Below are 23,130 nucleotides of genomic sequence, written 5' to 3' on the forward strand. Positions count from 1 at the left end.
GGCCGCCCCCCCTAGGCCGGACGAGCATGTGGAATATGTAGGAAGCCAGGACATAGGAGAGAGACATGTCTAGATAGATGATGATTTTAGTTTATTTAATTTAATGGCGTTTTGGTTGGGATAAATGCATTTGAATTTAGGAAGTTGGGTGGGGGTGCGTCACTCGGTAGTGTGCGTCACTCGGTAGTGGATTACGTTAACTAATGTACCGTCAGAAAAATCAGACATCAATCAACATTCCAAGCAGTATGATCGGGTGATGTATAATGATGGTGAAAACGACAACATAAATGAATATAATGCAAGCAATTTTTATTGCAATATAGGCTATTGTACCACCATTAGTCTACCCTGCTAACGGTGCTCCTTCTGCGCGAAACCCGGGAGGCGAGCTCATACGCCTCACCTCGCTCAAGATCATCATCTTCGACCGCAGACTCCGGAGACGTTGAACTTCGGCTCCTCAGGACTCCATCACGTCCACTCAAATACTCATCCCGGGCGCCGCTAGCTACAGCTTCATCGTAGTCCTCCATCCCGTGGTTGCCACCGACACTTTCCATCGTGAATGGACTAGCTGTCGGCCCATCGAGTGCTGCAAGCTCCTCACGAGTGAACCATTTAGGAAGTAGAAACGAGCGTACCGGAATCAGAAGGAGAATAATAACAGGGAAACCGATGGCAGCGATGGTCTGAGTGATAGCGAAAGTCGCACCAAAGCCAAACAGTTCAAGAGCAACAAAGGCCCAAATGGCTGAACGGCGCTCGATTCGCTTGAGAGGATTTGACGCAGAGGTAAACTTCTTGTCTTCGGCGAGGAAGATCAGCTTTTGCGTAATGCCATTGCCCTGTAGAGCCTGGACACCCATGACGAAGAACAGACCAGCCATGACACCCTGTGGAATCAAGTGGAGCACGATGAGGAGGGGTCCAGTCATTGTTCCCAGTGTCAACAGTCCCTGTGCAAAGTTGCTGAATCGCTGTTCTACTACGTGGTCTGTTACCCGGATGGCTTTGCCCTTATTTGTGTCGTCTTCGTCTGTGACCTGACGAGTAACGCAGAGGGCAGCAGTATGGAAGGGGGCCTGAGGAATCAGACCATTGGGGAATGGTACTCCCAGAATTCCAGCCACAAAGGTTGTGAGACCGAGGAGCCAAATATCCCAGTGGAAGCCAGCTGGCTTTCGAAGAGGAAATTCGGTTCCTTGTGCAATGAGAGACGACACTGGAAGGAATGCGTCAGTCACAAAATCCACCGTAATGGATGTAGAGTGCTCACCATTGTGATCAAAGTAAAATAGGATTGTGAGAAGAAGTGCAAACGGGATGGCAAGGAAGATATCTCCGGTACTGATATCCCAGAAACGCACAAGCCAAGACCGGTCAGTTGTAGGAAAGAAAGCCTTGCTAGTAGGGAGGGTGGCAATGTCGACATCCCTCATCTGACCAATGTATACGAAGCCGGTAAAAAAGATGATGGTCAAAGGTGTGCCGTAGTCCTCAAGGAATTTCCGAATGAATCGCTTGAAAAGATGACTGTTGCCCAGTTCTCCACATATCCATGCACACATTAGGACAAGTAGTGCAACCATAATGCTCAGGTAAGCAGAGGTTTCTCCCACGGAGCCCCATTGCCTGGTGAGAACTTGAATGCCCTTTTGGATATAGATGCATGCAACGTAGAATCCAAAGATGTCGCACGAGAACCGAGTGACGTAGGTCAAGGCGTTGCAGGAATTAGTGATGGCCAGGACCCAGTGCATAATCAAAGACCAGCTACAATGGATGTCAGCAAAGTCAGTGATCCAAGATTATAGGAAACTTACATCCCAATCCAGCACATGAATGCAAGATACGGTGTCCCTCGAGGAGCCATGATGTCATAGACAGTATAGTTGAACACAGTGATGGGGCCTAATCTCACAGTTAGAGTCTTCACGATCACATATTTCCAGGTCTCTTACCAGTAACACCAACAATGACCAACGGCTGAGCCGCAAAAAGCGAAAACACAATTGCACCAAGAACAGAAGCAAGGAGAACTTCATTAACGCCATAGCTCTGACTTGTCTTCTCGAACATATCTAACGAGAAGGCCAGAGCAGGCAAGATACTACTCTGATTGTGAGCAAATGAAACAGTGCGCTGAAGGAAATATATTGATCGATATCCAATAAGAGCGAGCATACTTAGCAAAATACATATAGACCGTAGCAGGGATGACACGATAATCCCATGCATCAGTCCAATCGCTCCAGTAGTATGGTGCTCTGCGCTTGACGTCGTTGATCATTCCACGGAACAAGTAGACGTGCCACCATTTCTCCTGAGCCGAGGGCACCGATGCCGTCGTCGACGCACGGCGCTGCGAGTTTTCTTGCGCTCCGTCTTGTCGACGTGCGGCACCATGATCAGATCTACTTGACCGCGCTGAGCACACCGATGATAGCCGCTGCGACTGCCGGGGAGTTTTCAGCTGAGCGGACGTGGAAGCTTGCATGCTGGGTCCCGGGAGGGACGAATCCCCGTGTGACGATACCTGCATATGCAATGGTAAGATGGATCTGACGATTCAGTATAATACGACTAGTATGAGTTTATAAAGAGCCGGGTACTTGTACTGATACGCAAAGAAATACAAGAGGGCATCAATTAGGACAAAATTGAAGGGAGCTTGATTTTGCGGAGAAACGTTGGAGCTGAAGCCAAGACCCGTAAGTGAGGCCTGAGGCATCAACTTCTCTTTAGGATCTTTTCCAGACCTCCCCCCTGAGCGCTCAGTAGGGTTACCGGTCAATGCTCAGTAGGGTCCCGCCTGATTTTCACTTGTATAATCAAGGTTCTGTTTTGAAATGTAACCTTGGAAGTTATATTAGCTTAGAGTGATTGGCTTGAAATCACAAAACTCTTCCTTCCATTCCAAGGCTCCGACGCTTTCTCTAGTAGGGTTCTCGCGTCGCATATGAGATAGCCACTGTTGGTATATTTCCCAACATGCCTATACTCGGCGCTCTTTGCGTCTGTCTAGAAGTGTATGGCTAAGAAGCGAGCTCTGTTCTAATAGCCCATATCTTTAATAGAAGGTCGGTTTAACGACGCTTCATACCATACCCTATACCGCCAAACCCTACAGCCGGTTCACGAATACCAATCAAATCCGAAATCTAAGTCTTCTAGGTATCGCTCACCGGTGTTAAAAAGTATATCCAGAACAATTCTATATAAGAGCACGTTAACGTATCAAACCAGCTAGGGCCTATATAGTCGGAGCTCCTCTACGAAAATGTCTCATAAGAGGACGTAGCTCTGATTCCTCTAGCCTCGAGGTTCTCCCGATAGAGCTAGGCGGAAGGCGAGGCTATAAATGCCCTTATATCCGAGGCTCTCTCCTATACTTAGTGGTAGTTAGCGGGATAACCTTTGATTCCCGGTTGATATATAACTTACCTATAACTAGAAGAATTGTATCTAGGCGCTCCTACACTCTTATATACCCGGAACCCTCGTGCCCTAGGGCCCGAAGCAGTGGCTAGAAATGTCTATCCCATTCGGTATCTAGCTCCAGTCCCTTGAAAACTTGAAACTCGGTCCAGATTAGGATTGCTTGGTCGTTAAGGTCGTCAACCTATGTTCGATCTATAGTATAAGCTACATCCAAATAGCAATGGATCTGGATTTTCTCAAGTAACATTACCGGCATCTTAGAAGAGAAAATAAGAAAGCACGGCGATTTGTCAAAGCGATGATATCGAAGTGTTATAAAACATAACGTCCGAAGTTCGACTTGTTCCCAATTACAACTACAATAGGCAGGTACGACTAACAGCTCCTACCTTACCTCCACCTCCCTCCGCCTCTTGAAAATTAGAATTTTTGCCAGAATACCTTTTGGACAATCAGATCATAAGGAAGCTAGGACTTTCACCCTGCAAAAGGATTAAAACTGCTGAAGCCTCGGGCACAAATTGCTGTTTTAAGATTCTCCCCAATACTTTTCCTTTCTCTTCTCAACTTAATCTCACCTCACTATCATCTTCCTCCTCAACTTACCCTCACCCTCATTACCATTTGATCAGATCAACAAAGCTTCACCAGTCTCACAAACTCGAAAGGTATTCCTTAGCCCCAAACTAAAAATTGCAATGAGGCAGCAGGCTAATGACGGACATTTCATAGGTTGAAGATTTCTGAGCCTATCGTACACCTTCTACTATCTCTTCCTTGAAGCCGCGCAAAGTGAGACACGTACCTCCCCTTGATGCTTTGTCTCTATCCGTATTACAAAAGCTGACAAGAAAAAGTGGCCGATACTAGGCATATCCCGACCCTTGATAATGAGCAGCTCGAGCTGCTCACCCAGCTGCAATTGGCCCACGCCTGGCGCAGCAATGTGCGTAGGGCAATCATCCACCAGGCGCGGATAATTAGAGGCCGTGCTATCAATATGCAAATTGAATGCGCGACAAACGGGCAGCCTCCTCGGGCCCGGATGCTACGGGGCCTCCGCCGATGGTTTGAGGCGCTGATCCGCAATATGCAGATCCTACGGGCCGAAGAGGAGGCTGCCCGTGAGATAGAAGCAGGAATCTGGAGTAACATCCAATGAGCCATTCAAAAGGATACAACGGTTGGTCGTGCTCTTTACCGCCATGTACTGCCCAGAGAGACTTACATTGCAGGAATAGGGACCTGGGTTGAGACGTACAACATCGGTTACAGGCAGAGTGAAGCGCAAGCGTGAAGGGGCTAACTCGGACCAAAGAACCGAAAGATCAAATATTTGAAGATGGAACTTGAGGGCCGAGACGCTATGCTTCACACCTGCGAGACCTGCTTAGGACTATGAAAGTTGAAAACAATAAGCTACGGTTTCACTTGAACGGGTCAAGACTGAGTTAAGATGGCGAACAAAGACTGCTGCTCTCGTGGCCAGCTGGGAAGCCGCTCCACCGAGGACTGTGATTTCTCCCTTGATTAGACTCTGGCGAACAGGAGTAGGGAAACGAACACCTGGGTTCTGATCACACTTGCGTTTATTCTTTCTCTTCACCCACATGTTGTTTATTCCTATCCTGGTGAAATTCTTGGTTCTATAACCAAGAATTATGGTGATCAGGACACTGTCAACCACGGATCGACGGTTAATCCGGGGTTGAGGCGGAAGTATAAGTATCTGGCCCTCCTCCCCCAGTTGCCGAGCTAGTCAAATATTCGGCATTCATCCATTACTCAGCTGAGCGCGTATGGATCCATGGATTGTTGGCCCTGCGTAGTCGTTCTTATCAGTAGCCTTGTTACCGGTTTAGTCAATTGTTTCACTATTCGGGGGTGGTTGTTTTTGGGGGCGGAGAGGAGGAACCAATAATGCTGTGAACCGCCCAATTAGAATGCCGTTTGGAATTTTATCCAAACCAATAAACGCCCACCACTGGGAAGGATCCTCATCCCACCATCCAATCAGCTTTTTTCCACGGATCTATACGATTAACCAATACTTCCGTAGGAGAAACAACGTGAAATCGGCATACTCGCCATTATTAACCGGGATCCACGTTAACAGGTGGTGTTCTGCTGACTAATATTTGCACCTAACCTTCCAAGAAGGTTGGAAGGTGTCGAGCACCTGAACTCGAAGTTATAATGAGCGATCAATCTGTAAGGATAATGACAGTGTCGGATGTGAAACCCTCCCACGAACTACCAAACTGCTGTCAGAAAAAGAATTTCAAACCAGTATATAACACATTCTTGCTACACGACGACTGGTCCTCAGCGGGTTGTTTAGAAGTTGGGTACTTCTTGGATAGATAGCAGTTTGGCTTTCAAACGCGCGAAGCAAGAGCATCCAATCAAATGCTGTGTCAAACACCTCGGTCGATTCGAAACGCAATCATCTTCTTGCTATTGATATTCTTCTTGACTTGGCAGCTCATAGCTGGTCAGAAACACTGGAGCAATGTTGATTATACCAATCGCACTGATGGTCTTCCGAAACCTCGAGTGGCAATTGTCGCGTTTATTACGAAGCCTCAGTCATATATCCATCTTGGGCTTCGAAATAAAGATCGTATGTCGTTTCAAACTTTCGAATTTGATTTGCACATTATTGTATTTACGTGAAGACCACTGACCCTATTTTCTCTCCGCAGATTATACAAGGCTTCACGGTTACGATCTTTATATTGATTACGAATCTGATTCGACACGTGGCACCACGTGGCTTAAGTTTGACATGGTTGAACGTGTTATAAGGGCCGGGCAGCACGACTGGATCTGGTATATGGACTTTGATATCCTTATCACAAATACCAGCACAAGTTTGACAAATCTCATTCACGAGAACCTGGAAAATGCCACAATGCCAGACGCAATTGATTTCCTAGTGACGGACGATTGGTAAGTGATCCAAAAAGCCACAGGAATTATAGCCTGAGAAGTCTACATTCTAATTACTATTTAGCAATGGACTTAACGACGGTTCATTTATTGTGCGGTCATCATCACGTTCTATACGATTTCTCGACGCAGTCCGTGCATTCCATGATAGAGAAAAGGAACAGAGCGGAAGATCATTAGGGGACCAAGAATCAATGGACCTATTTCTTAAGAGCAATGCCCCACTTACCCAGCATGCAATGCGTATCCCTCAATGGACAATTAATGCCTTCCCCGAAGAAATTGGCTGCTATGATACGCACAAGATGAAATGGGCAAAAGGGATGTTTGTTGTCCATTTTGCAGGCGCCTGGGCTCATGTTATTGGGGAGGATCCGACCGGTCATTTGATGAGAAAATATGAACCTGAGATACTTTGAGGACACTTAACACAAAGAAATCCGTAAGTCAACAGGAGCAAATTACAAACGGAGCCTGATATTTTGTAGGGCAACAAGAGCCACGAATAGGGCTGCCAGCACAGAGAAGGTCAAAAAAGCTGCACTGATCCCGCCTTTTTGCTGCTCAGAAAATATGTCATTAGCTCGCCAATGTACGAAAACCATAGCCTCTTGTTGTCAATATATGACCTTGAGAGCGTTTATAGGGCTTAGGGCCCCACTTTGGTATTTCGCTTTCGACCCTTTGACTACAACCCACTGGGCAGTCTGCTTGGGTTACAAATTAAGAAAACATACTAAGAATTCCAATTGTACAACATGCATTTTCTTGTGGTAATTTTAAGGATTTACTTTACTTGATTAAAATTGAATTTTGTTCATAGGAAGGGTGAAAAAGAAACGTTGATTAAGAATTCCTATATTTAGCTAATGGTATTCAAAGCTTATGTATCATCTTCCCGGCTCTTACCTACCTACCTAGGTAGGTACGTTTCCGCCCTGATGTTCTTGCCTGTGTACAAAAGGAAAGTAAGTAGTATGATACTGGTAAGGTGTACATATGTAGGTAAGAGAGACGGAGAGAGAGTGAGACAGCTTGTAAGGTACTGAAAGAAATAAGGCAGACATGAATTCTTGGCGGATGCCTGATTTGGGGGACCCTACCGAGAGGTCAGGGCCCCCCTGATCTGTAGTCACGATCTTTTCAGCTGGCCTACGTTCACATACGAGTGTACGGGGCAATTCTACATTTAAAGTCAAGATGAACTGAAAGGTTTAGTCGTACTATTCGAAACTGCATAGAAAGAGCAACTGTGGAGTTATTGGAACAATCGTTAGCGAGCTTTGGGCTTCTGAAACCAATCCTGCTTGGATTATTTCAAAGCCCCCATAGCTAATTTCTTCACGCATGGGCAAACAATTTGAATTCGAGATCAATTTTTCACTGCTGAGGTGAGGTCATCACTGGGGAGGCGGGGGTGGGGGAGGCAGGTCGCTTGGAGGTGGCGGAGGAGGGGCATCGCCAGGCGGGGGCGGAGGGGGAGGACTGCCAGCGCCGGGGTACATTGGAGCCATACCAGGAGGGGGAGGAGGCGCGCCCATGCCAGGAGGGGCAGCACCAGGAGCTCCCATGCCAGGAGGGTAAGCCGCATATCCGCCGTATGCACCGTATCCACCATAGGCAGGCTGCTGTCCGCCAGGAGGGGCCGGTTGCTGCCAAGGAGCAGCACTCGGCGCAGTACCAGGAGCAGCATAGCCGCCTTGAGATCCGTAACCGTAATCGCGGGTTTGGTGTTGGCTCTGCGCAGCCCAAGGGGCAGGACCACCCTGGTTGCGAGATCCATAGTCGTCGCGAGATCCATAATTGTCGCGGGATCCATAGTTATCACGGGATCCGTAGTCATCACGAGGGCGAGGTTCGCGGCGTTGTTGCCATGGAGCCACATCGCTTTGGGCCGGCGGTCCACGTTGCTGCCAGGGCTTCACATCACGGTCGTCGGGGCTGCCGCCACCGGGACCGGCTTCAATGCGACGGGGCTCATATTCGCCAGGAGCACCACCAGACAATTCGTTCATCAATTGCTAAGTGAGATGTTAGTATAATGCCTGATGAAGAAGTCATGAAAGAGAACTTACCTCCATCTCGCGATCCACGGCATCACCTGTGCCAACAGCACGATCACCACGCCTATCCGCGCCAGCGTTGCGCCAGTCACTGCCTCTCTGGCGATCAGGACAATCGCGGGCCATGTGTCCAGCATTGCCACAGACACGACAGATGATGTTCGCAGTGAAGTTACGCTGCTCGGGACAGTCATACTTGCGGTGTCCAATTTGACCACCTAATAAGGACAATGGTTAAAATTAACTGCGCAAGAAAGGACATCCAAAGGTGTTCACTTACAGTTCTGGCAAGCCTGGTTCTCGTCGTCACGAAGGGTACCGTTAAGAGCGGCAAGCTCACGGAGTTGGTTACGCTTGAGCTCGTTCTGGCCTTCAGGGATAGATGCGGCCTGATGAATTGTCAATACCGGTTTCTCGACCCGCTAAATGAGACAAGGGAACTTACTGTTTCAATGACGTTGTGGACAAGCTTTTTGGCCTTGTTAACCTTTTCTTCGGTGTCCGCCATGATCAGACAGTGCAAGTCTTCTTCCTGGTTGCTACCGTGAGCGGCATCAGATCGACCCTTTCCTTCTTTGACGGAGCCTTTGCCTCGAATGGCAATCTTGGCACCGGACTCGGTCTCCATCTTTTTCAAGGTGTTTCCACGAGGTCCTATGAGTAAGCCAACTGTAAAATAGCAAGAGCTAAGTGTTAGTGATCCTGTAATTTTTGTAAAATATGTGCAGCACCCGGCACCACGGTTTAGCAAGAAACAAGCTGAGGACATCCAAATTGGTATGCCTTGTCAGCTCGAGTCGAGTAGGGACTCGTGATAGACGCAATGGAAGAATGGTTAGGAGTTAGAGGGTTAGTTATCATACTGAAGTTAATCTCTGGATAGTCATTCACGGGGACGTAGACCTTCTCCTGGGTCTTGGTGGGGCGTCTGTAGTCTGAAGGCGGGTTGTAGTTAGGGATGGTCTTGATGGCCTTCTCGACCAATTTATGACGTTCATCCTCGAGACGCTTGCGATAACGGTACTCGCGAGTGTTCACACGTCTTCCGAAGTTGTCGTACTGGGGAGGTGGCGAGGGAGATCTGCGATCAGTCAGTATCCAAATAAGCACAAATACAAAGGACGAAAGCACATACCTGTCACCATCGGCGGGGACCACATCGTTGATTCGAAGCTTCTGGCTAATCTCCTCAATACGAAGATGAAGCGTGTAAGCTTCAAGCTGCTCGCTGGTGAAGTTTGCCATGATCATAGTCGGCAAGCCCATAAGACCGGCAGCCTTATTCTCTTGCTGGTCACCCCAGCGGTTGCGCTTCTTGCGCCTCTTGCCATCGCCATCGGCGGGAGCTAGATCGGAAACCAAAGTCAGTTTTAAACTCGTTTCCCCTTTCGCATTTCACTTTGGAAGGAACATACCTCGAACAGGGCTACGCCCACGCTTTGGACCATCGGGACCCATAGACGAAGAGGGCATGGAAGAAGGGGTCGCAGTGCGACTCTCCTCATCTCCATCCTCGCCGCCCATGCGCCGCCGGCCAAGCGGGATGTTGTTAGAGCCAGTTATTCCTTGGTTGCGCCAAGCCATGACTGCTGCTTTGGATAGAAAAGTGAGAGGTTAGTGATATGAGTGGAAGAGATGAAAGAACCTGGGAAGCTTTGGTGTTCAAGAGGCGAATATTAACACGTGATTGTAGCAAAATCTTATTTAGTAGGCGGTGGCAAGGCTATTCACGGATTTAAGTATAACCGAACCGAGATGAAATGGAGGTCTCCCGGATAATTATTGTTGCGTCCTCCGGAGTGGAGTGCGCTTCAGATGGGAGGAGCTGAGTGTGTTGGGATAAGCGGTGGCGGTCGACCAGCCCGCCGCGCGGAAGCCAGGTGTATTCAGTCCTACATAAGTGAGGTCTGCATAAGGTATACAAGAGTACTCCGTAAGCTACAAGAGTGCTCCGTAATCGTGGCACCGCGTTCACCAGCACACTACCCGGTGTTGGTGTGTTGGTGAAGGCGGTGCCACGATTACAAGTTGTATAAATCTTTGTTGCAACCATCTCATCCTATACGAATGTCCATATTTAGTTTCTGGTAGCTTGTAGCTCCAAGAAGTTTGTATACGAGGGATCTTCGGGCCTTATGCTTCCAGATAGTCATGCGGAGTTAAGTGAATAAGTCCTGTTAGGGTTCAGTCTGAAAGTGGACTATGAGAGATTTGACATTTATCGGTCTCCTAATTTAAGTATCATTTCAGAGTATCTGCAGCAGTTCCTCATCGGCGCTTCATTTAAACTTTGCCTTTGGCATCAGCCTGCATTCCCTGCTGAATCCAAGACCTGGCCTCAGCAGCCGCTTTATCCACAGCCGCCTTATCCTTGATGAGATCTTTAATGGTGTGAGGGGCAGGGACATGACGGCCCTTCTCAACACCTGGCCGCTTGGCCATAAGCTCCTCCCAAGCCTTAACATTCGGGAACTCGTCAATATCGATACCGGCCCAGCCCGCAGCAGCTACCCACCCCCAGTGCGTGATATCGGCGATAGAGACATGGTCACCGACAATATAACCAGACTTGGACTCAGCGAGGTGCTTGTCCAGAACACCATACAATCGGCGCGACTCATTGACGTATCGGTTCACGCCATACTCAATACGCTCGGGCGCGTACCGCGAGAAATGGTTGGCTTGGCCCTGCATGGGTCCTAGACCAGCATTCTGGAAGAACAGCCAGTTCTTCATCTCGTAGTATTCCCGCGTGCCCTTGGGGAATGAGATCTTGTAATCCGTGTCATACTGTTCTGTCAGGTATTCCAGAATGCTACCAGACTCAAATATCCGGATCTCCTGGCCATCACTGAAAGTGTCTGTCAAGGCAGGGATACGGCCATTGGGGTTGATCTTTAGGAACCAGCTGTACGGCAGTTAGATTTGTTTGGTGTAGGTAGGTATTTGTAGAGGTGCAAAGACATACTCTTCCTTTTGGGTGTTCTTCGAGATGTCAATCTTCTCAACCTTGTATGGCAGGCTACGATATGTTAGTATCAAACTTCAGGCGGCCAAGGAAACTAACATACCCAAGCTCCTCTAGGGCAATGGAGATCTTGATCCCATTGGGGGTCTGGGTCGTATAGAGGGTGATATTTGGTTGAGACATATTGGTATGACGAGAAAGGGGACTGAAGAGTGAAAACCGAAGATGATCGAAGAAGATGTTGAGTTATTGCTGTATGTTTGAAGACTGGTGGTTTAAGTATGTGACGTCTTGAGGTCATATCAGTCCTGGGCAACCCCACTTTGTGGATTTATAAGCTTGTGGAACGGATCCGGAAGATTCTCCCGAGGTCTCCGCGAGCCGTGTACGTTGAATAATCATATCACATCCATTGCCCGAAGCCCGAGGAGTCAGAAGTACTTTCTGAACAACTTGCTCTCGAGGCGGTGGAAGGTCAGATGCCATCTCAGATGCCATATTTTCCAGAGCTACATGTCGCCCGTGGATTGTTCGTAGATGTGTTTGGGTATTGGTCTCCCATATTATGAGTATATAAATTTCCATTTGCTATTGTTCTGTATATACTGAAGTGCCGAGCAAGTTCATGGACATCCATGGGAGCAGAATGAGAAATAACCTGTATTTACAAGAGCTGTGCTCACTTCTTTCCTTGCTACTTACTATACTCCGTTGCCGCCTAAGCAGAGATAAATTATCTAGGCATTCATCCGCCATCTAATACCTCTTTAGGTACAGTTATTCCGGATCTATACCCATAACCACTTTCAGCAGACGTTACATTTATGTTGTATGCATAAGCAAGTTACAATAAACAAGCTCTAGTAGGGTGTAGATACTACAAATTAGCTCCAATCCTAGAAATATGGCCTTGTTTTTGCACAGTCTGCCTATAGTATTGGCTAGCTCGCTTTGTGATGCGTCCAGCCCCCGGAGACGTCAGGACGTTCAGCGGGATTCCGCCACATCGGCAAGCTTAGTCTGCCCGAGACAGTACCATCCATAGATCTATATCACCGACGCTTGCGATTGTGAAGAAAAACAAAAGAGATAAAATGGCGTGGCGCAACATTGACCGTTAAGCCAGTTGCGCCTGCCATTGGGGAGGATACCCTGAGTTTGGTATGTGTATCACATTATAAGATCTCAGCACCATACTCTGGTGTCTGCGATTGTGGTCTGGATTATCAGGCAGTTATAAAACATGTAACTTACGCATTGCAAATTACTAGAATATTCCCCTGTAATAGGGGCTGATGCAAGTGTGAACCAAACAGCTGATCGCGGACGGGAAAAGAGAGACAATGATATATTGTACAAGCCTCAGATTGACGGGAATAATTCCATTTTCAGACTAGCTCAAATATTGCACAGCTTGTGAGTGGCCAACTTTACTTCGTTCCAAGGTTGCGTGAGGGTCAGCTCTATACGCGTATCTGCAAGATCTATAGACCAAAAAGTAAAAAAGGATTCTTCTATATTCGAAACGTCCGAAACTCTCTACTCTATAAAGACTTTAGATTCTTCTAGACCTCCTCGATCACAGTACTCCTTTTTTCACTGGTACAACCGCAAAACATGTCTCAACTCGGGTCTCGTTCCTACAAGTTTTGGAACTATGCACCCTCCATACCAGCAGCCGTCATTTTCATGCTGATATTTATTGTCCTAACGGGTCTTCATTCTTGGAAAATGTTCAGATCCAGGACATGGTTTTGCATAGCATTTACCCTAGGCGGCTTTTGTATGTGGACTCTCTTGCCTTACAGTTTTACTCCTCTATACCTTGAAGACCATACACTGACCTGCATTACAATCAAGTCCAGATAATCGGTTACATTGGACGGTGCATTGCACATAATAACACAACTACAATGGGACCATACATTATCGCCAACGTGTTCATTCTGCTCGGTCCTACACTCTTCGCCGCGTCCATCTACATGACCCTTGGTCGACTCATTCGTCGGGTCCATGGAGAACATCTTTCTCCCATCCGTGTCTCGCGCCTTACAAAAACTTTCGTCTGGTTCGACGTGTTGTCCTTTGTTGTCCAGGGAAATTCTTCATCTCTCTCAGTTATGGGGCACGCTATGTGGGGGAAGGTTTGCGTCATTGTCGGTTTGGCAATTCAACTCATCTCGTTTTCCCTCTTCTGGGTAACGGCCATCGTTTTCGCAAAGCGCCTTCGCCGTACACCCACTCCCGAATGCCTCAAGCCTAGTATTCCTTGGCAGCGGTTATTGCATATGCTATATGCTGTCAGTGCCCTCATTTTGGTCCGTTCTATTTTCCGGATCGTTGAATATGTCATGGGCAATGATGGGTATCCTCTTATGCATGAGTGGACATTGTATGTTTTTGATAGCTTGCCGATGGCGGTTGTCATGGTCATCTTCTTTATTTGGTATCCTGATCAGATAAGCCCAAGTGCGAATTCTGAGAGAAGCATACCGCTTGCACACAGCTATTCAGAGGTCTGATTTTGTGGACTTGGAGTGAGGTTGTATGTACTGTTCTTTACTTGGAGTCTTTGGTATCCTTTTGTTTATAGACTGTTTATCTAGTCTGCTGTTGTTTGTTATACAGAAAAATCGATTTTTCCTACATTTAACACACGTTTCAACCCTTCCTAGGTCCCGTACTTCATATTTTCTCTAATAGATATCATCCAATACCTCCTAATTGAGGTCATTCCTTAATCTAAGGCCATCCGATTTAGGGGACCGGGCCCATGTCCCACTTTAGCGCGGGGTCCGAATACGCGTATAGCTTTTGCCGCTCAACAGAGTGGGTTTTACTATTATAGGCATCCACTACCATGGATATCTCTATCTGGATGCGCAGAAATCTATAACGGATTGATAACTAGTTCAAACTCCTTAGCGGAACCGAGGCAGCAATATTCGAGTCTGCCCAATACGCGTATAAACCAAGAAGCAAGTAACATAGTATAACGACGACATATTTAAAGCAAAATTTCCAGCAAGTTATTTTCTTTCAGCCTATTCTCCAATGTGCTCGCTTTGACATCATGAGCCTCTCTCCATCGTTGTGCTCGGCTGAAGCCTTTTTTTCATTTCCTCACATACCAGGCGCCGAAGTGTTGTCACTGCAAGCCTCTCAAGTGCCAAATGTTTCCAAGTACATCCCCCAGTGGTACTACTACAACCATGGCAACGTGACGGCTCAAAACCTCAACTTCTGCAATGTCACAGTGACCTACAAACACACCGGCTAGAACGACACCATCAACGTTGGCGCCCTTCTACCCAGTGATTCCTGGAACGAGCGACTACAAGGAATCGGAGGAAACGGCTACGTAGCTGGTCTCACATCCACAACGGCATTTGGAATGATCGCAGCAGCTGCCGAAGGATACGTTGCTATTTCAACAGATGGCGGTCACACAAGCGACGACCCTGCAGACTGGGGCCTTCCGGAAAGCGGAATGCCGGACCACAACACCATGTACAACTTCGTCATTGCTTCTCTCGGTGATGCAGCAACCATCGGCAAAAGCTTGGCTGGGAGTGCATATGGATCGAAGCCCAAATACTCTTATTGGACCGGATGCTCGCAAGGCGGCCGACAGGGCCTGGCGCTTGCCCAGCAATACCCCGAAGCCTATGACGGGATTGTTGCTTCTGCTCCTACAATCAATTGGCCTCAGTTTTCGATAGGAGGATACTAGGCTCCGTTTGTCATAAACCAGCTCGATGAATACCCACATCATTGCGAGCTCAACTCTGTGACAGATGCTGCACTATCCGCCTGTGACAGCGCTGACGGCATCGTGGACGGTATAATCTCGGACCCGGATGCATGTGTCTTCGATCCATTCGCCTTAGTCGGAGCCCAAATCAACTGCAGTGGCACTGGACCTCTGTTGAGAATCTCGGTTGCCACTGCGAAGATTGTTAATGCCACCTGGACCGGAGCACGGGACTCACAAGGCAACTTTTTATGGTATGGGTTCAACCCGGGACTGCATTGACAGGAGAGAATACGCCTGCAAGCACAAAATGTCCCAACGGGACATGCACTGCGGTCCCCAGCCAGCTATACAATCGATGGGCTCAGGTGTTTGTCGAACACAACCTGAACTTCACCTTGAGGAACATCACGCACCAAAAATATGACCACCTTTTCCGAAAGTCTGTTCAGCAGTGGAACTCGGTATTTGGAACGAATAACCCAGATCTGTCGAAATTCCGTGACGCTGGGGGCAGGATGCTTACGTATCACGGCCTAGTACGTTTCGTATTGTTTGTTCAAGAGATATACGTATACTAATTGTTAATGCAGATGGACGAAGTGATCCCTCCCAACGGCACGAGGTCATACTACGAAGCGGTGACTGCCGGCGACTCGAGTGTCCATGAGTACTACAAGTTGTTCGAAGCACCAGTGATGGGACACTGTTTTGGCACCAAAGGAGGATATCCTTCGACTATGTTCGAAAGCCTGATTGCTTGGGTCGAGTCCGGCAATGCTCCTACGAGTCTTCCAGTGAAATACTCTCCGGAAGATGGGAAGATGGGAAGACATACGATAGGATCCTGTGCCCATGCCCACAACGAGCGAAGTACAAAGGCACTGGGGATGTGACGTCTGCGGATGCATTTTATTGCGCAGAGTGAGCTGTTACTCAATTTGTTCTGTACAGATGTCGAATTCCGTGCACTGTTGTTATCTACAATTGCTAAGACTACCTACGTAGATGCGCGAACCAGGAACAATCCCTAACCAAATCGTGCATTTTGCAAAAAGGATATGTACAACTCTATAGACCCATAGTGACAGGAATATCGCTGCCAGAAAAGAAAGAAAAAGCCCAAGTATACAAGAAAAGCCAGCTGCAAAGCAAACCGGAAGTGAAGGATTATACAACAGTATAATCCTACGTAAAAAGACGACGGTGACCACCATCACAACAAACACGCTCATACGCCGAAAAAAGACAGAAGTTGTTATATCTATCATGTATAATCTACCAAGAGAAACTCTCTTCCACATAATCAACACTGGTCTGAGTCTGCCTCTTCCGACAAACGCGGCGAACATCATCACTCAGACCGCCATTGCCGCAGACCAGAACGCCCATGGCGCCAATTTGATTCTCGACCTCCATTCCCACCAACGTATCAATATTAGGACGACCAGGGAACATCTGCACGGTTGCAGACGGGCTCTGTATCTCCTTGGTGTTGCGCGGCCGCGTAACAAAGAGCATGATGCGCAGGACCTCGCGACGGCGATCCATCGCCAAGATACTGGTCATCCAGGGCCGGATCCACTCCAGGTGTTCGGGGGACTGGATGATCCAGACGAGTGTTACACGGCGGGCAGCGACGGTGCCGTTGGCGAACCCAGCGACGAGGTGGCGGACGAAGGGAACGTGGTGGGTGATACCGACTCCGCCGGCGAAAAGCATCACCGTACCGTATGAGTCCATGGTGTGGATGTTGCCATATGGACCCTCGGCAAAGGCACGGAGGGTAATCTGTGAGGTCGGGGAGTTCGCAGCGCGCTGGAAGAGCTTGTCGGTCATTCCGGTGCGGCGACGGACGAGGAGAGAGATGGTTTCTTTTTGGGGCACGTTGAGGATGTCCTTGCTTGTGAGTGGGAGAGACTTCTCGTCGGAGTTGCTGTCTTCGGTTTCGCTCCAGCCAACGGAGAATGGGTGCGAGGTCCACAAGCCCACTGATGGGATGTAGAGGTAGATGTGCTGGCCCGGGCGGAAGGTCCAGGGGCGGGCCATGCGCAGAGTGATGCGCATTGCGTCGCCGTGCATGGCTTCGATGACTGCGGTGGTGCATTCACGGCCGCAGTTGCGGTACACGATGATGAAGAAGCGGGTGGCTCGTTCGAGGGCCCAGAGAATGACGGAGGCAAGCAGATAGGTTTGCGCGGGAAGGTCGTTCAGATGGACCCAAAGGAAGCCCATAGAAACGGCTGCAATGGCAATGTGCAAGTGAAGGAATGTCTCGTAGAATGCATGACGGATAGGCGAGGGTGAGTGCAGCAAGAGCGCAGTGAACGCACAAGCAGCCACCAGGCCGGTCAGCAAAAAGGTGCTATTACCCAGAGCCATTCCGACAATCTCCCAGCCTTTCTCGTTGGCTTTGGGGATAGCCCATGCAAACACATGTGCAAGACTTTCCAGCACCACGATGCGGCCGAGCCACCGGTGAAGCAGATTCCATGTATCGAAAGGCACATGGAGCATAGCAATTAGAGGGTTGTTACGGCCTGCCATCAAGACCAAGGGGATCAAGTTCACGGTTGCCATAACTCCAGTGCGGTTACGGATAACACCGGCAAGCGTGTCTGAGTCGGACCCATAAGGAGTTGTAACACAGCAAAGTGTGATGTTCATGGCGATGACGCCGGTGACAAGGAAAGCATGGAAACGGCTAGGCAAAGTACCCATGTTAATAGCTGATGAGAGCTGGAGTTCACGGTTGTGTCGGCTGCGGAACAACGCAGCATATATGATATGCTCCTTGATCCATGCAAAGGTATTGTGTGTGGAGACGAAGTACCGTTGCCGGTCATCGGTGAAGCTTGCCAGGCGTCGGAGATGGCGAGAGAAGCGGAAGGCAAGCTGCCAGATGTAATAAGCGGCGGCAGCAAGGCCAAGGGCGAGGATTGTATAGCGTGCCAGGTCATCGTTAACGGCTTCGTAGTAGGGATTGTAACCATGTCGTTTTTCGATGTATTCGATATCCGTTGCGCTGGTTAGTCCAGCGAGGGACATCGCCAGTAGAAAGGAGTGCATGATAATCCCAAAGATGCTGCACGTCAAGTGCTTAGGACCAAAGTTGGGGTATGGTTTAGCGAGGCCAGCTCGCTAGGAAAAGAGTGGATTGAAAAGGGGGAACCTTGATATCTGGGCCGTCCCCACAGGAGGCTCAGAAGATATTGTCGAGAAAGACAGCGAACGGAATAACCCCAGATTGCTTGGTCAAACGACAGAAGCAAGGATCGAAGGGATTCGGGTGTTTAGGGTTTTCTGTTGGGTGGCTGGTGTGTCAAGGAAAGGACCTGCCTATATCGAATGTATAGAAATCAGAGGGAAAGCATGGAATAAAAGCCGTCTGTCGGTATTTAAGTCCAATTGGGTCCAGCGAGAAGACAAGAAGCGAAAATATTCACAGAACAGCGGGGGATGTTTGTTAAAGGCTGTTGTCGACGGGCAACGAAAGGAATGCCAGTGATCCAGTCACTGTGAAAAATGGGCTAAAGATGGAAAAAAATGACCACGATGACACAATGAAGATTGTCTCGAAAACAAAGGGAAAAGGAATGAGACAACGTTGATAGTAAAAATCAATGGACAATGGACAATAAAAGATCAAAAATAGAAGAAAGAATTGTTTCCCCTTGTGTCCAGTCCAGAAAGAGAGAGTAAGACAGGGTCAGGGCCAACTGGACCAATATGTAGAATTCAAGCAGGACTCTCCACCTTCAGCACGGCCCGCATCATGTGGAATCCGCTTTCCATTTTGATTTCCGGGACTTTTCTCAATTTTCTCGAAAGAGGGGGGGTTTTGGCGCTAGGACCCAGATCGGTGCAAGGGATTTCTCCTGTGCGTATCGAGTATAAAGGCAGACGATCCTGCAGATCCATTGCAGCGAATCAGGGGCTCATAGTTTCCGTAGCCTCCGCAGACTTTGACAGAAGATGGACCTGGAACATGCGACAGGTCGAGCCCGAGCTGTCGAAAAGTGGCGGGAATACCGATGAAGGGCTATGACTGGCCAGTACTGTTTGACAGTGAAACAGCGAGTGAGCAGGCAGAGTTTGACAAGGATCAACAACCGCCACACAAACCGACATAGATCCGCGGCAATCCTTGGCCAACGACTGGTTTGTTTGAGAAAGGGGCCTTTCCTTCATCGATGAGCCAATCTGCAGGCGGGAGTGGGGGAAAAGGAGGGTTTGTGGGGTCACGTTCTCATATTCGACTTCTCCATTAGCGCCCATGTCAACCCATCACAGACTGAGCCGAACGGAGTAATCCACATTAGGGGTAGTGAAACAGTCCGGTCATAGGCTATTGCTCCAGTCATCACTGTAAAAGGTCATCTCCGTCAGGTTGCTTTCTTGGCATTTCATTTATATCAGACCTTAATCTCCTCGCACGGAGGCCTTCGGAGAAACTGTGCTGAGCCCTCTCCTCTGTTGGAATAATTTATTCTTGCCATCGGTCCTATACTCCGTTTTCCGTTTAGAGTAGTGACTTGGCGACCTGAAACTGGAAAATATGCATAATCCGATGTCTTACCCTGATTGCATGCTGCAGGACTATATCATTCAAGGCCGTCCCATGTTGGCCCCGGAGTTTTGTCGGTCTGCAATTTGTTTTATATTACGTGCCAGATATAGTGCGCATATAACTTGTCTCAGTTCGAGGTCCAGTCGTGAGAACTTTCCACTTGTCTTCTTGTCATCGTGAGGTCCAAAGACTAGTCCAAAGTTTGAGAAAAAGAAAAAAAGAAAAAGAAAAATACAGATATCCTGAACAAACGCAACGGCAAAAACACCAATCCAAGAACACCAATCCAAGGCCATGGGTATCAAAAGTATCAAATCAAAAGCCCTACCTAAAATACCGATTTCCCAAAAACAAAAGCGGAGCAAAGGAAAATGAAAAAAGCCCCCAGGCTGGGCCCCGCTCAGAGAAAGCTGAGCTCATCGTCACTATCGTCATCCTGGTGACATGGAATGACCGTTTGTCGAGTCCTCGGAGGCTCGACAATAGGACGCATGGTTGAAACTGAAGGGCGCGTAGACCTTCGTCTCTCTACCGTACGATGAACTTGCTTCGCAGCACGCTCCAAAGTGGGCCGGACAATAGGCTGGCGTGGGCTGCTTTCTTTGTGATTGATGATCACGACTTCAACCTTCCGTGCCTGTTGTGCTGCAGGGGTCGTCCGTCTAGTCAGATTGGCGCTGCGCTCTCGCAGGATGCCTCGGCGAGTTACTGGCTCCACTGTAGAACTGTATCTAGTCGGGGTAGGAGGCCGTATTTGGGGGCTGTTTCCACCCCTGTCAACTACAACCACCGGGGTGGGTCGTTGCCGTTTTCTAGGCCGTATGGATGAAACCTCGGCGTCCTCGATAGTTCGTTTGGTCGCCGTTGGCACGGGAGAGGAGGTCAGACTTGAGACAGAATCGTCGAAGAGATCAGACCCAGGTGAACTGCTATCCGTGTCTGTAGAGGAAGCGATGCAGGGCACTGGGCTTGATAGCATGCGCATGGGTCTTTGAGCCTTTTGCACGATGATGGGTTTTTCCTTGGTTGTCGGCGTACATGCCACCCACTCGCCAATACTATCTTCCCAGCGGAACAGGCCTGTACTCTGGCTAGATTGCTCGGGTCCTTCTAAAGATCTTTGGGCAGTCTCTTCCTGACGCTGTTTTGCCACGGCCGCCTGCTGAACGTCGACGGCCCACATGTGGTCATCGGGATCTGCTGTAGCTTCCGCAAACTCCATAGCAGCTTCCGCCGCGACTCGCCCAAGCAAGGCGGACAAAGCTGAGGTATCGGCTAGGCGGGCGAGTTGCGAAACCATGTCACGTATTTCACCGCTAGTACGTTCGGTTTCATCTTCTGCAGTTTTTCTGAGGCAGCGAAACGCTTGGTGCACAAACAATGCTAATTCTCTAACGATGTCGGAATGAGATGCTATAATCTCCGCGCATTCGTCAACACTGGCTGTTGACGCCATCGCGTAGTGGTTATTGTCCAATAAAATTTTGTCGTTGCACTGTACAAGGCTGGTGGCCAACAAGATGCAGCCACGCCGTAATAATTGATGAGGGGTGTTGCCAGCCCGCTGCGCGGCAGAACTTGACTCGAGTTCTCGCTGCAGAGAAATGTGGAGACAGCTTGTAATATAGCGCGCCTTCGTTTCAGCCACACAATCAGTGTCATCGAAGGCACGAGAACGTGAAATGTGCATGCCGCAGAGCGCTGCCATGAGACTTATGACGTGATTGCTCAGTGCATCCTCCACCTGCAAAGGACAAGGCCGCGCAAGATTTGAGATTTCCCACGGTGTGGTGGAGGCAGCTCTGGTCGCACGAGGGGGAACAGTCTTTCCCTTCAAAGCTGGTTTTAGTGTAGGTTTCTGAGCAGCAGTGATAGGGCGGGCGTCACTAGCTGAGAGAATCACAGCTTCAATCAACCGCGTAGCTGCAGGACAGTCTTGATCCTCTTTCGAAAGGGATATCGTTGCTCGCGTCATCCAGCTAGTCCATAACTTGGTTCCCATCCATTCTGGGGGTAGCACTCCCCGTAAGAGAAGCTTTGCAAGTTCATCAAAGATATAAGAGCGATTGGCAACACCATGATGAGCATACTTGCGTAATAATCGGATCGGATCTGAAGGGTCATGTTCAACCACTGGCCTTAAAGCCTGTGGATAGGGGTAATTTTTGCGTGTAGAAAGTAATGTAGAGAGCAATGAGTCGCTTTCTTCGAGCGCAAAGGAACGACATTTCTCAATCAGCGCGCAGGCAATCGAATCTGTTATCCAACGATTCTGTATCAGGGTAGAAACCAAGTAGATACCCTGTGCGCGGACAGCCTCGCGGAGTGGCTTCCAGCCTGTCCCATAAGGCGCATAAAATGCTTCCAATTCTGTAAAATATGCATCGCACATATCTTCGTCCCCGTCCTCATCCAACTCGTCATGTGCTTCTTGCTCGCTCGCAATAAAATCAGGAAGACTTCGTGCCACCATGGACAGCAAGGATCGCGCACCACGTCTACTGCTTTCAGACGAGGGCTTCACTTCTTGCTTGGATATCACAGTGTTGCAGAGGAAGTTTTGGAAGACGCGGTCAAGGTTATGTGCTATGTCGGCGAAGCCCGAGTCACCAGACTGGTCGAGAAGTTCTTGCCAAGGACTCTTGTGGAGCGAATATCGATCACGGAAGACTTGCGGCTGTGACGATTGGATATTGGGGTTGACTCGGCCTTCCGGTCGTTCTGACTGTGCGCTCGGGGGCATCTCCCATCTCCTCCCAGTGATGAGTGGTGTCGCGACCTCAATAGCGCCGGGCAGGGTGCGTGAGGCTTCCGGACTGTGTATTGACAGTCTATTGCGCTTTTTCCCGCCAGTCTCCTCTGTTTTGGACGAATATTTGTGTCTAGGTCGTCGTCGCTCGGGCTTTTTCCCTGGAATCCAAGCTGGGTCGTTTTCATCCGGATCCGCATCCGAGCCTGAGCAGTTGTGCCGGCTCTCTGGCTTATGGTCGGTTGCTGAGGCAGGCACATCATTACCCTCTGTAGTATCTTGTGGTTTCGACTCGATCGCGATCATCGACAGCGTTTCTTGGTGCTTTGCGATTCGACGGCAGATGGAGGTCAAGGGGCGCAGGACACGGTTTGCCCATTTTGCGGTAGCTTGGGCGTCCTCCATTTGGGACAAAGAAAATAATAATATTTGCTAATAGTATACAACTGTCCAAAGAATCAGCAATGTCACAGGTGTTTGTCTTGGTCATTGGGATCGCACAGTACCAAACCGTACTAACGAACTCCTCAGCGATGCATGATAGGAACAATGATGGCACTCGACCAGGTATTGCCAATAATGTAGCAATAATCCAATGTAAGTAAGATATGCCAAATAAAGGGCGCGTTA

The 23,130-nt window shown here is 48.8% G+C and overlaps 9 protein-coding genes across 9 annotated transcripts; 4 read left to right on the forward strand and 5 right to left on the reverse strand.

The window, feature by feature from the left end:
• Positions 1-341: 341 nt before the first annotated feature.
• Positions 342-2,545, reverse strand: N7489_006772 (anion exchange family protein; the record flags this gene model as incomplete). Its single annotated transcript, XM_056712522.1, has 4 exons — positions 342-1,776; positions 1,827-1,914; positions 1,965-2,113; positions 2,190-2,545. The coding sequence occupies 4 exons, from the start codon at positions 2,543-2,545 to the stop codon at positions 342-344; spliced, it is 2,028 nt and encodes a 675-aa protein (XP_056566237.1).
• A 3,308-nt stretch (positions 2,546-5,853) lies between these two features.
• On the forward strand, positions 5,854-6,815 carry N7489_006773 (uncharacterized protein; the record flags this gene model as incomplete). Its single annotated transcript, XM_056712523.1, has 3 exons — positions 5,854-6,067; positions 6,150-6,396; positions 6,461-6,815. 3 exons carry the CDS (start codon positions 5,854-5,856, stop codon positions 6,813-6,815), a joined length of 816 nt encoding a protein of 271 aa, XP_056566238.1.
• Positions 6,816-7,796: 981 nt separating this feature from the next.
• Positions 7,797-10,043, reverse strand: bbp (putative zinc knuckle transcription factor/splicing factor MSL5/ZFM1; the record flags this gene model as incomplete). The annotated part of the gene is made up of 7 exons (XM_056712524.1): positions 7,797-8,417; positions 8,472-8,677; positions 8,740-8,848; positions 8,905-9,128; positions 9,323-9,540; positions 9,595-9,805; positions 9,875-10,043. The coding sequence occupies 7 exons, from the start codon at positions 10,041-10,043 to the stop codon at positions 7,797-7,799; spliced, it is 1,758 nt and encodes a 585-aa protein (XP_056566239.1).
• A 699-nt stretch (positions 10,044-10,742) lies between these two features.
• Positions 10,743-11,610, reverse strand: N7489_006775 (glutathione S-transferase family protein; the record flags this gene model as incomplete). Its single annotated transcript, XM_056712525.1, has 3 exons — positions 10,743-11,367; positions 11,428-11,481; positions 11,531-11,610. 3 exons carry the CDS (start codon positions 11,608-11,610, stop codon positions 10,743-10,745), a joined length of 759 nt encoding a protein of 252 aa, XP_056566240.1.
• Positions 11,611-13,340: 1,730 nt separating this feature from the next.
• On the forward strand, positions 13,341-13,949 carry N7489_006776 (RTA1 domain-containing protein; the record flags this gene model as incomplete). The annotated part of the gene is given in 2 exon segments (XM_056712526.1): positions 13,341-13,819; positions 13,835-13,949. 2 exon segments carry the CDS (start codon positions 13,341-13,343, stop codon positions 13,947-13,949), a joined length of 594 nt encoding a protein of 197 aa, XP_056566241.1.
• Positions 13,950-14,500: 551 nt separating this feature from the next.
• On the forward strand, positions 14,501-15,160 carry N7489_006777 (uncharacterized protein; the record flags this gene model as incomplete). The annotated part of the gene is made up of 2 exons (XM_056712527.1): positions 14,501-14,683; positions 14,708-15,160. 2 exons carry the CDS (start codon positions 14,501-14,503, stop codon positions 15,158-15,160), a joined length of 636 nt encoding a protein of 211 aa, XP_056566242.1.
• Positions 15,161-15,432: 272 nt separating this feature from the next.
• Positions 15,433-16,077, forward strand: N7489_006778 (uncharacterized protein; the record flags this gene model as incomplete). Its single annotated transcript, XM_056712528.1, has 2 exons — positions 15,433-15,720; positions 15,775-16,077. 2 exons carry the CDS (start codon positions 15,433-15,435, stop codon positions 16,075-16,077), a joined length of 591 nt encoding a protein of 196 aa, XP_056566243.1.
• Positions 16,078-16,459: 382 nt separating this feature from the next.
• N7489_006779 (ferric reductase family protein) lies at positions 16,460-18,229 on the reverse strand (the record flags this gene model as incomplete). Its single annotated transcript, XM_056712529.1, has 1 exon — positions 16,460-18,229. The coding sequence occupies one exon, from the start codon at positions 18,227-18,229 to the stop codon at positions 16,460-16,462; it is 1,770 nt and encodes a 589-aa protein (XP_056566244.1).
• A 1,922-nt stretch (positions 18,230-20,151) lies between these two features.
• Positions 20,152-22,905, reverse strand: N7489_006780 (uncharacterized protein; the record flags this gene model as incomplete). The annotated part of the gene is made up of 1 exon (XM_056712530.1): positions 20,152-22,905. One exon carries the CDS (start codon positions 22,903-22,905, stop codon positions 20,152-20,154), a length of 2,754 nt encoding a protein of 917 aa, XP_056566245.1.
• Positions 22,906-23,130: the final 225 nt, after the last annotated feature.

Source organism: Penicillium chrysogenum (genome assembly GCF_028827035.1).
Source record: "Penicillium chrysogenum strain IBT 35668 chromosome Unknown utg000004l_segment0_segment0, whole genome shotgun sequence".
In the NCBI taxonomy this organism is placed as follows: domain Eukaryota; kingdom Fungi; phylum Ascomycota; class Eurotiomycetes; order Eurotiales; family Aspergillaceae; genus Penicillium; species Penicillium chrysogenum.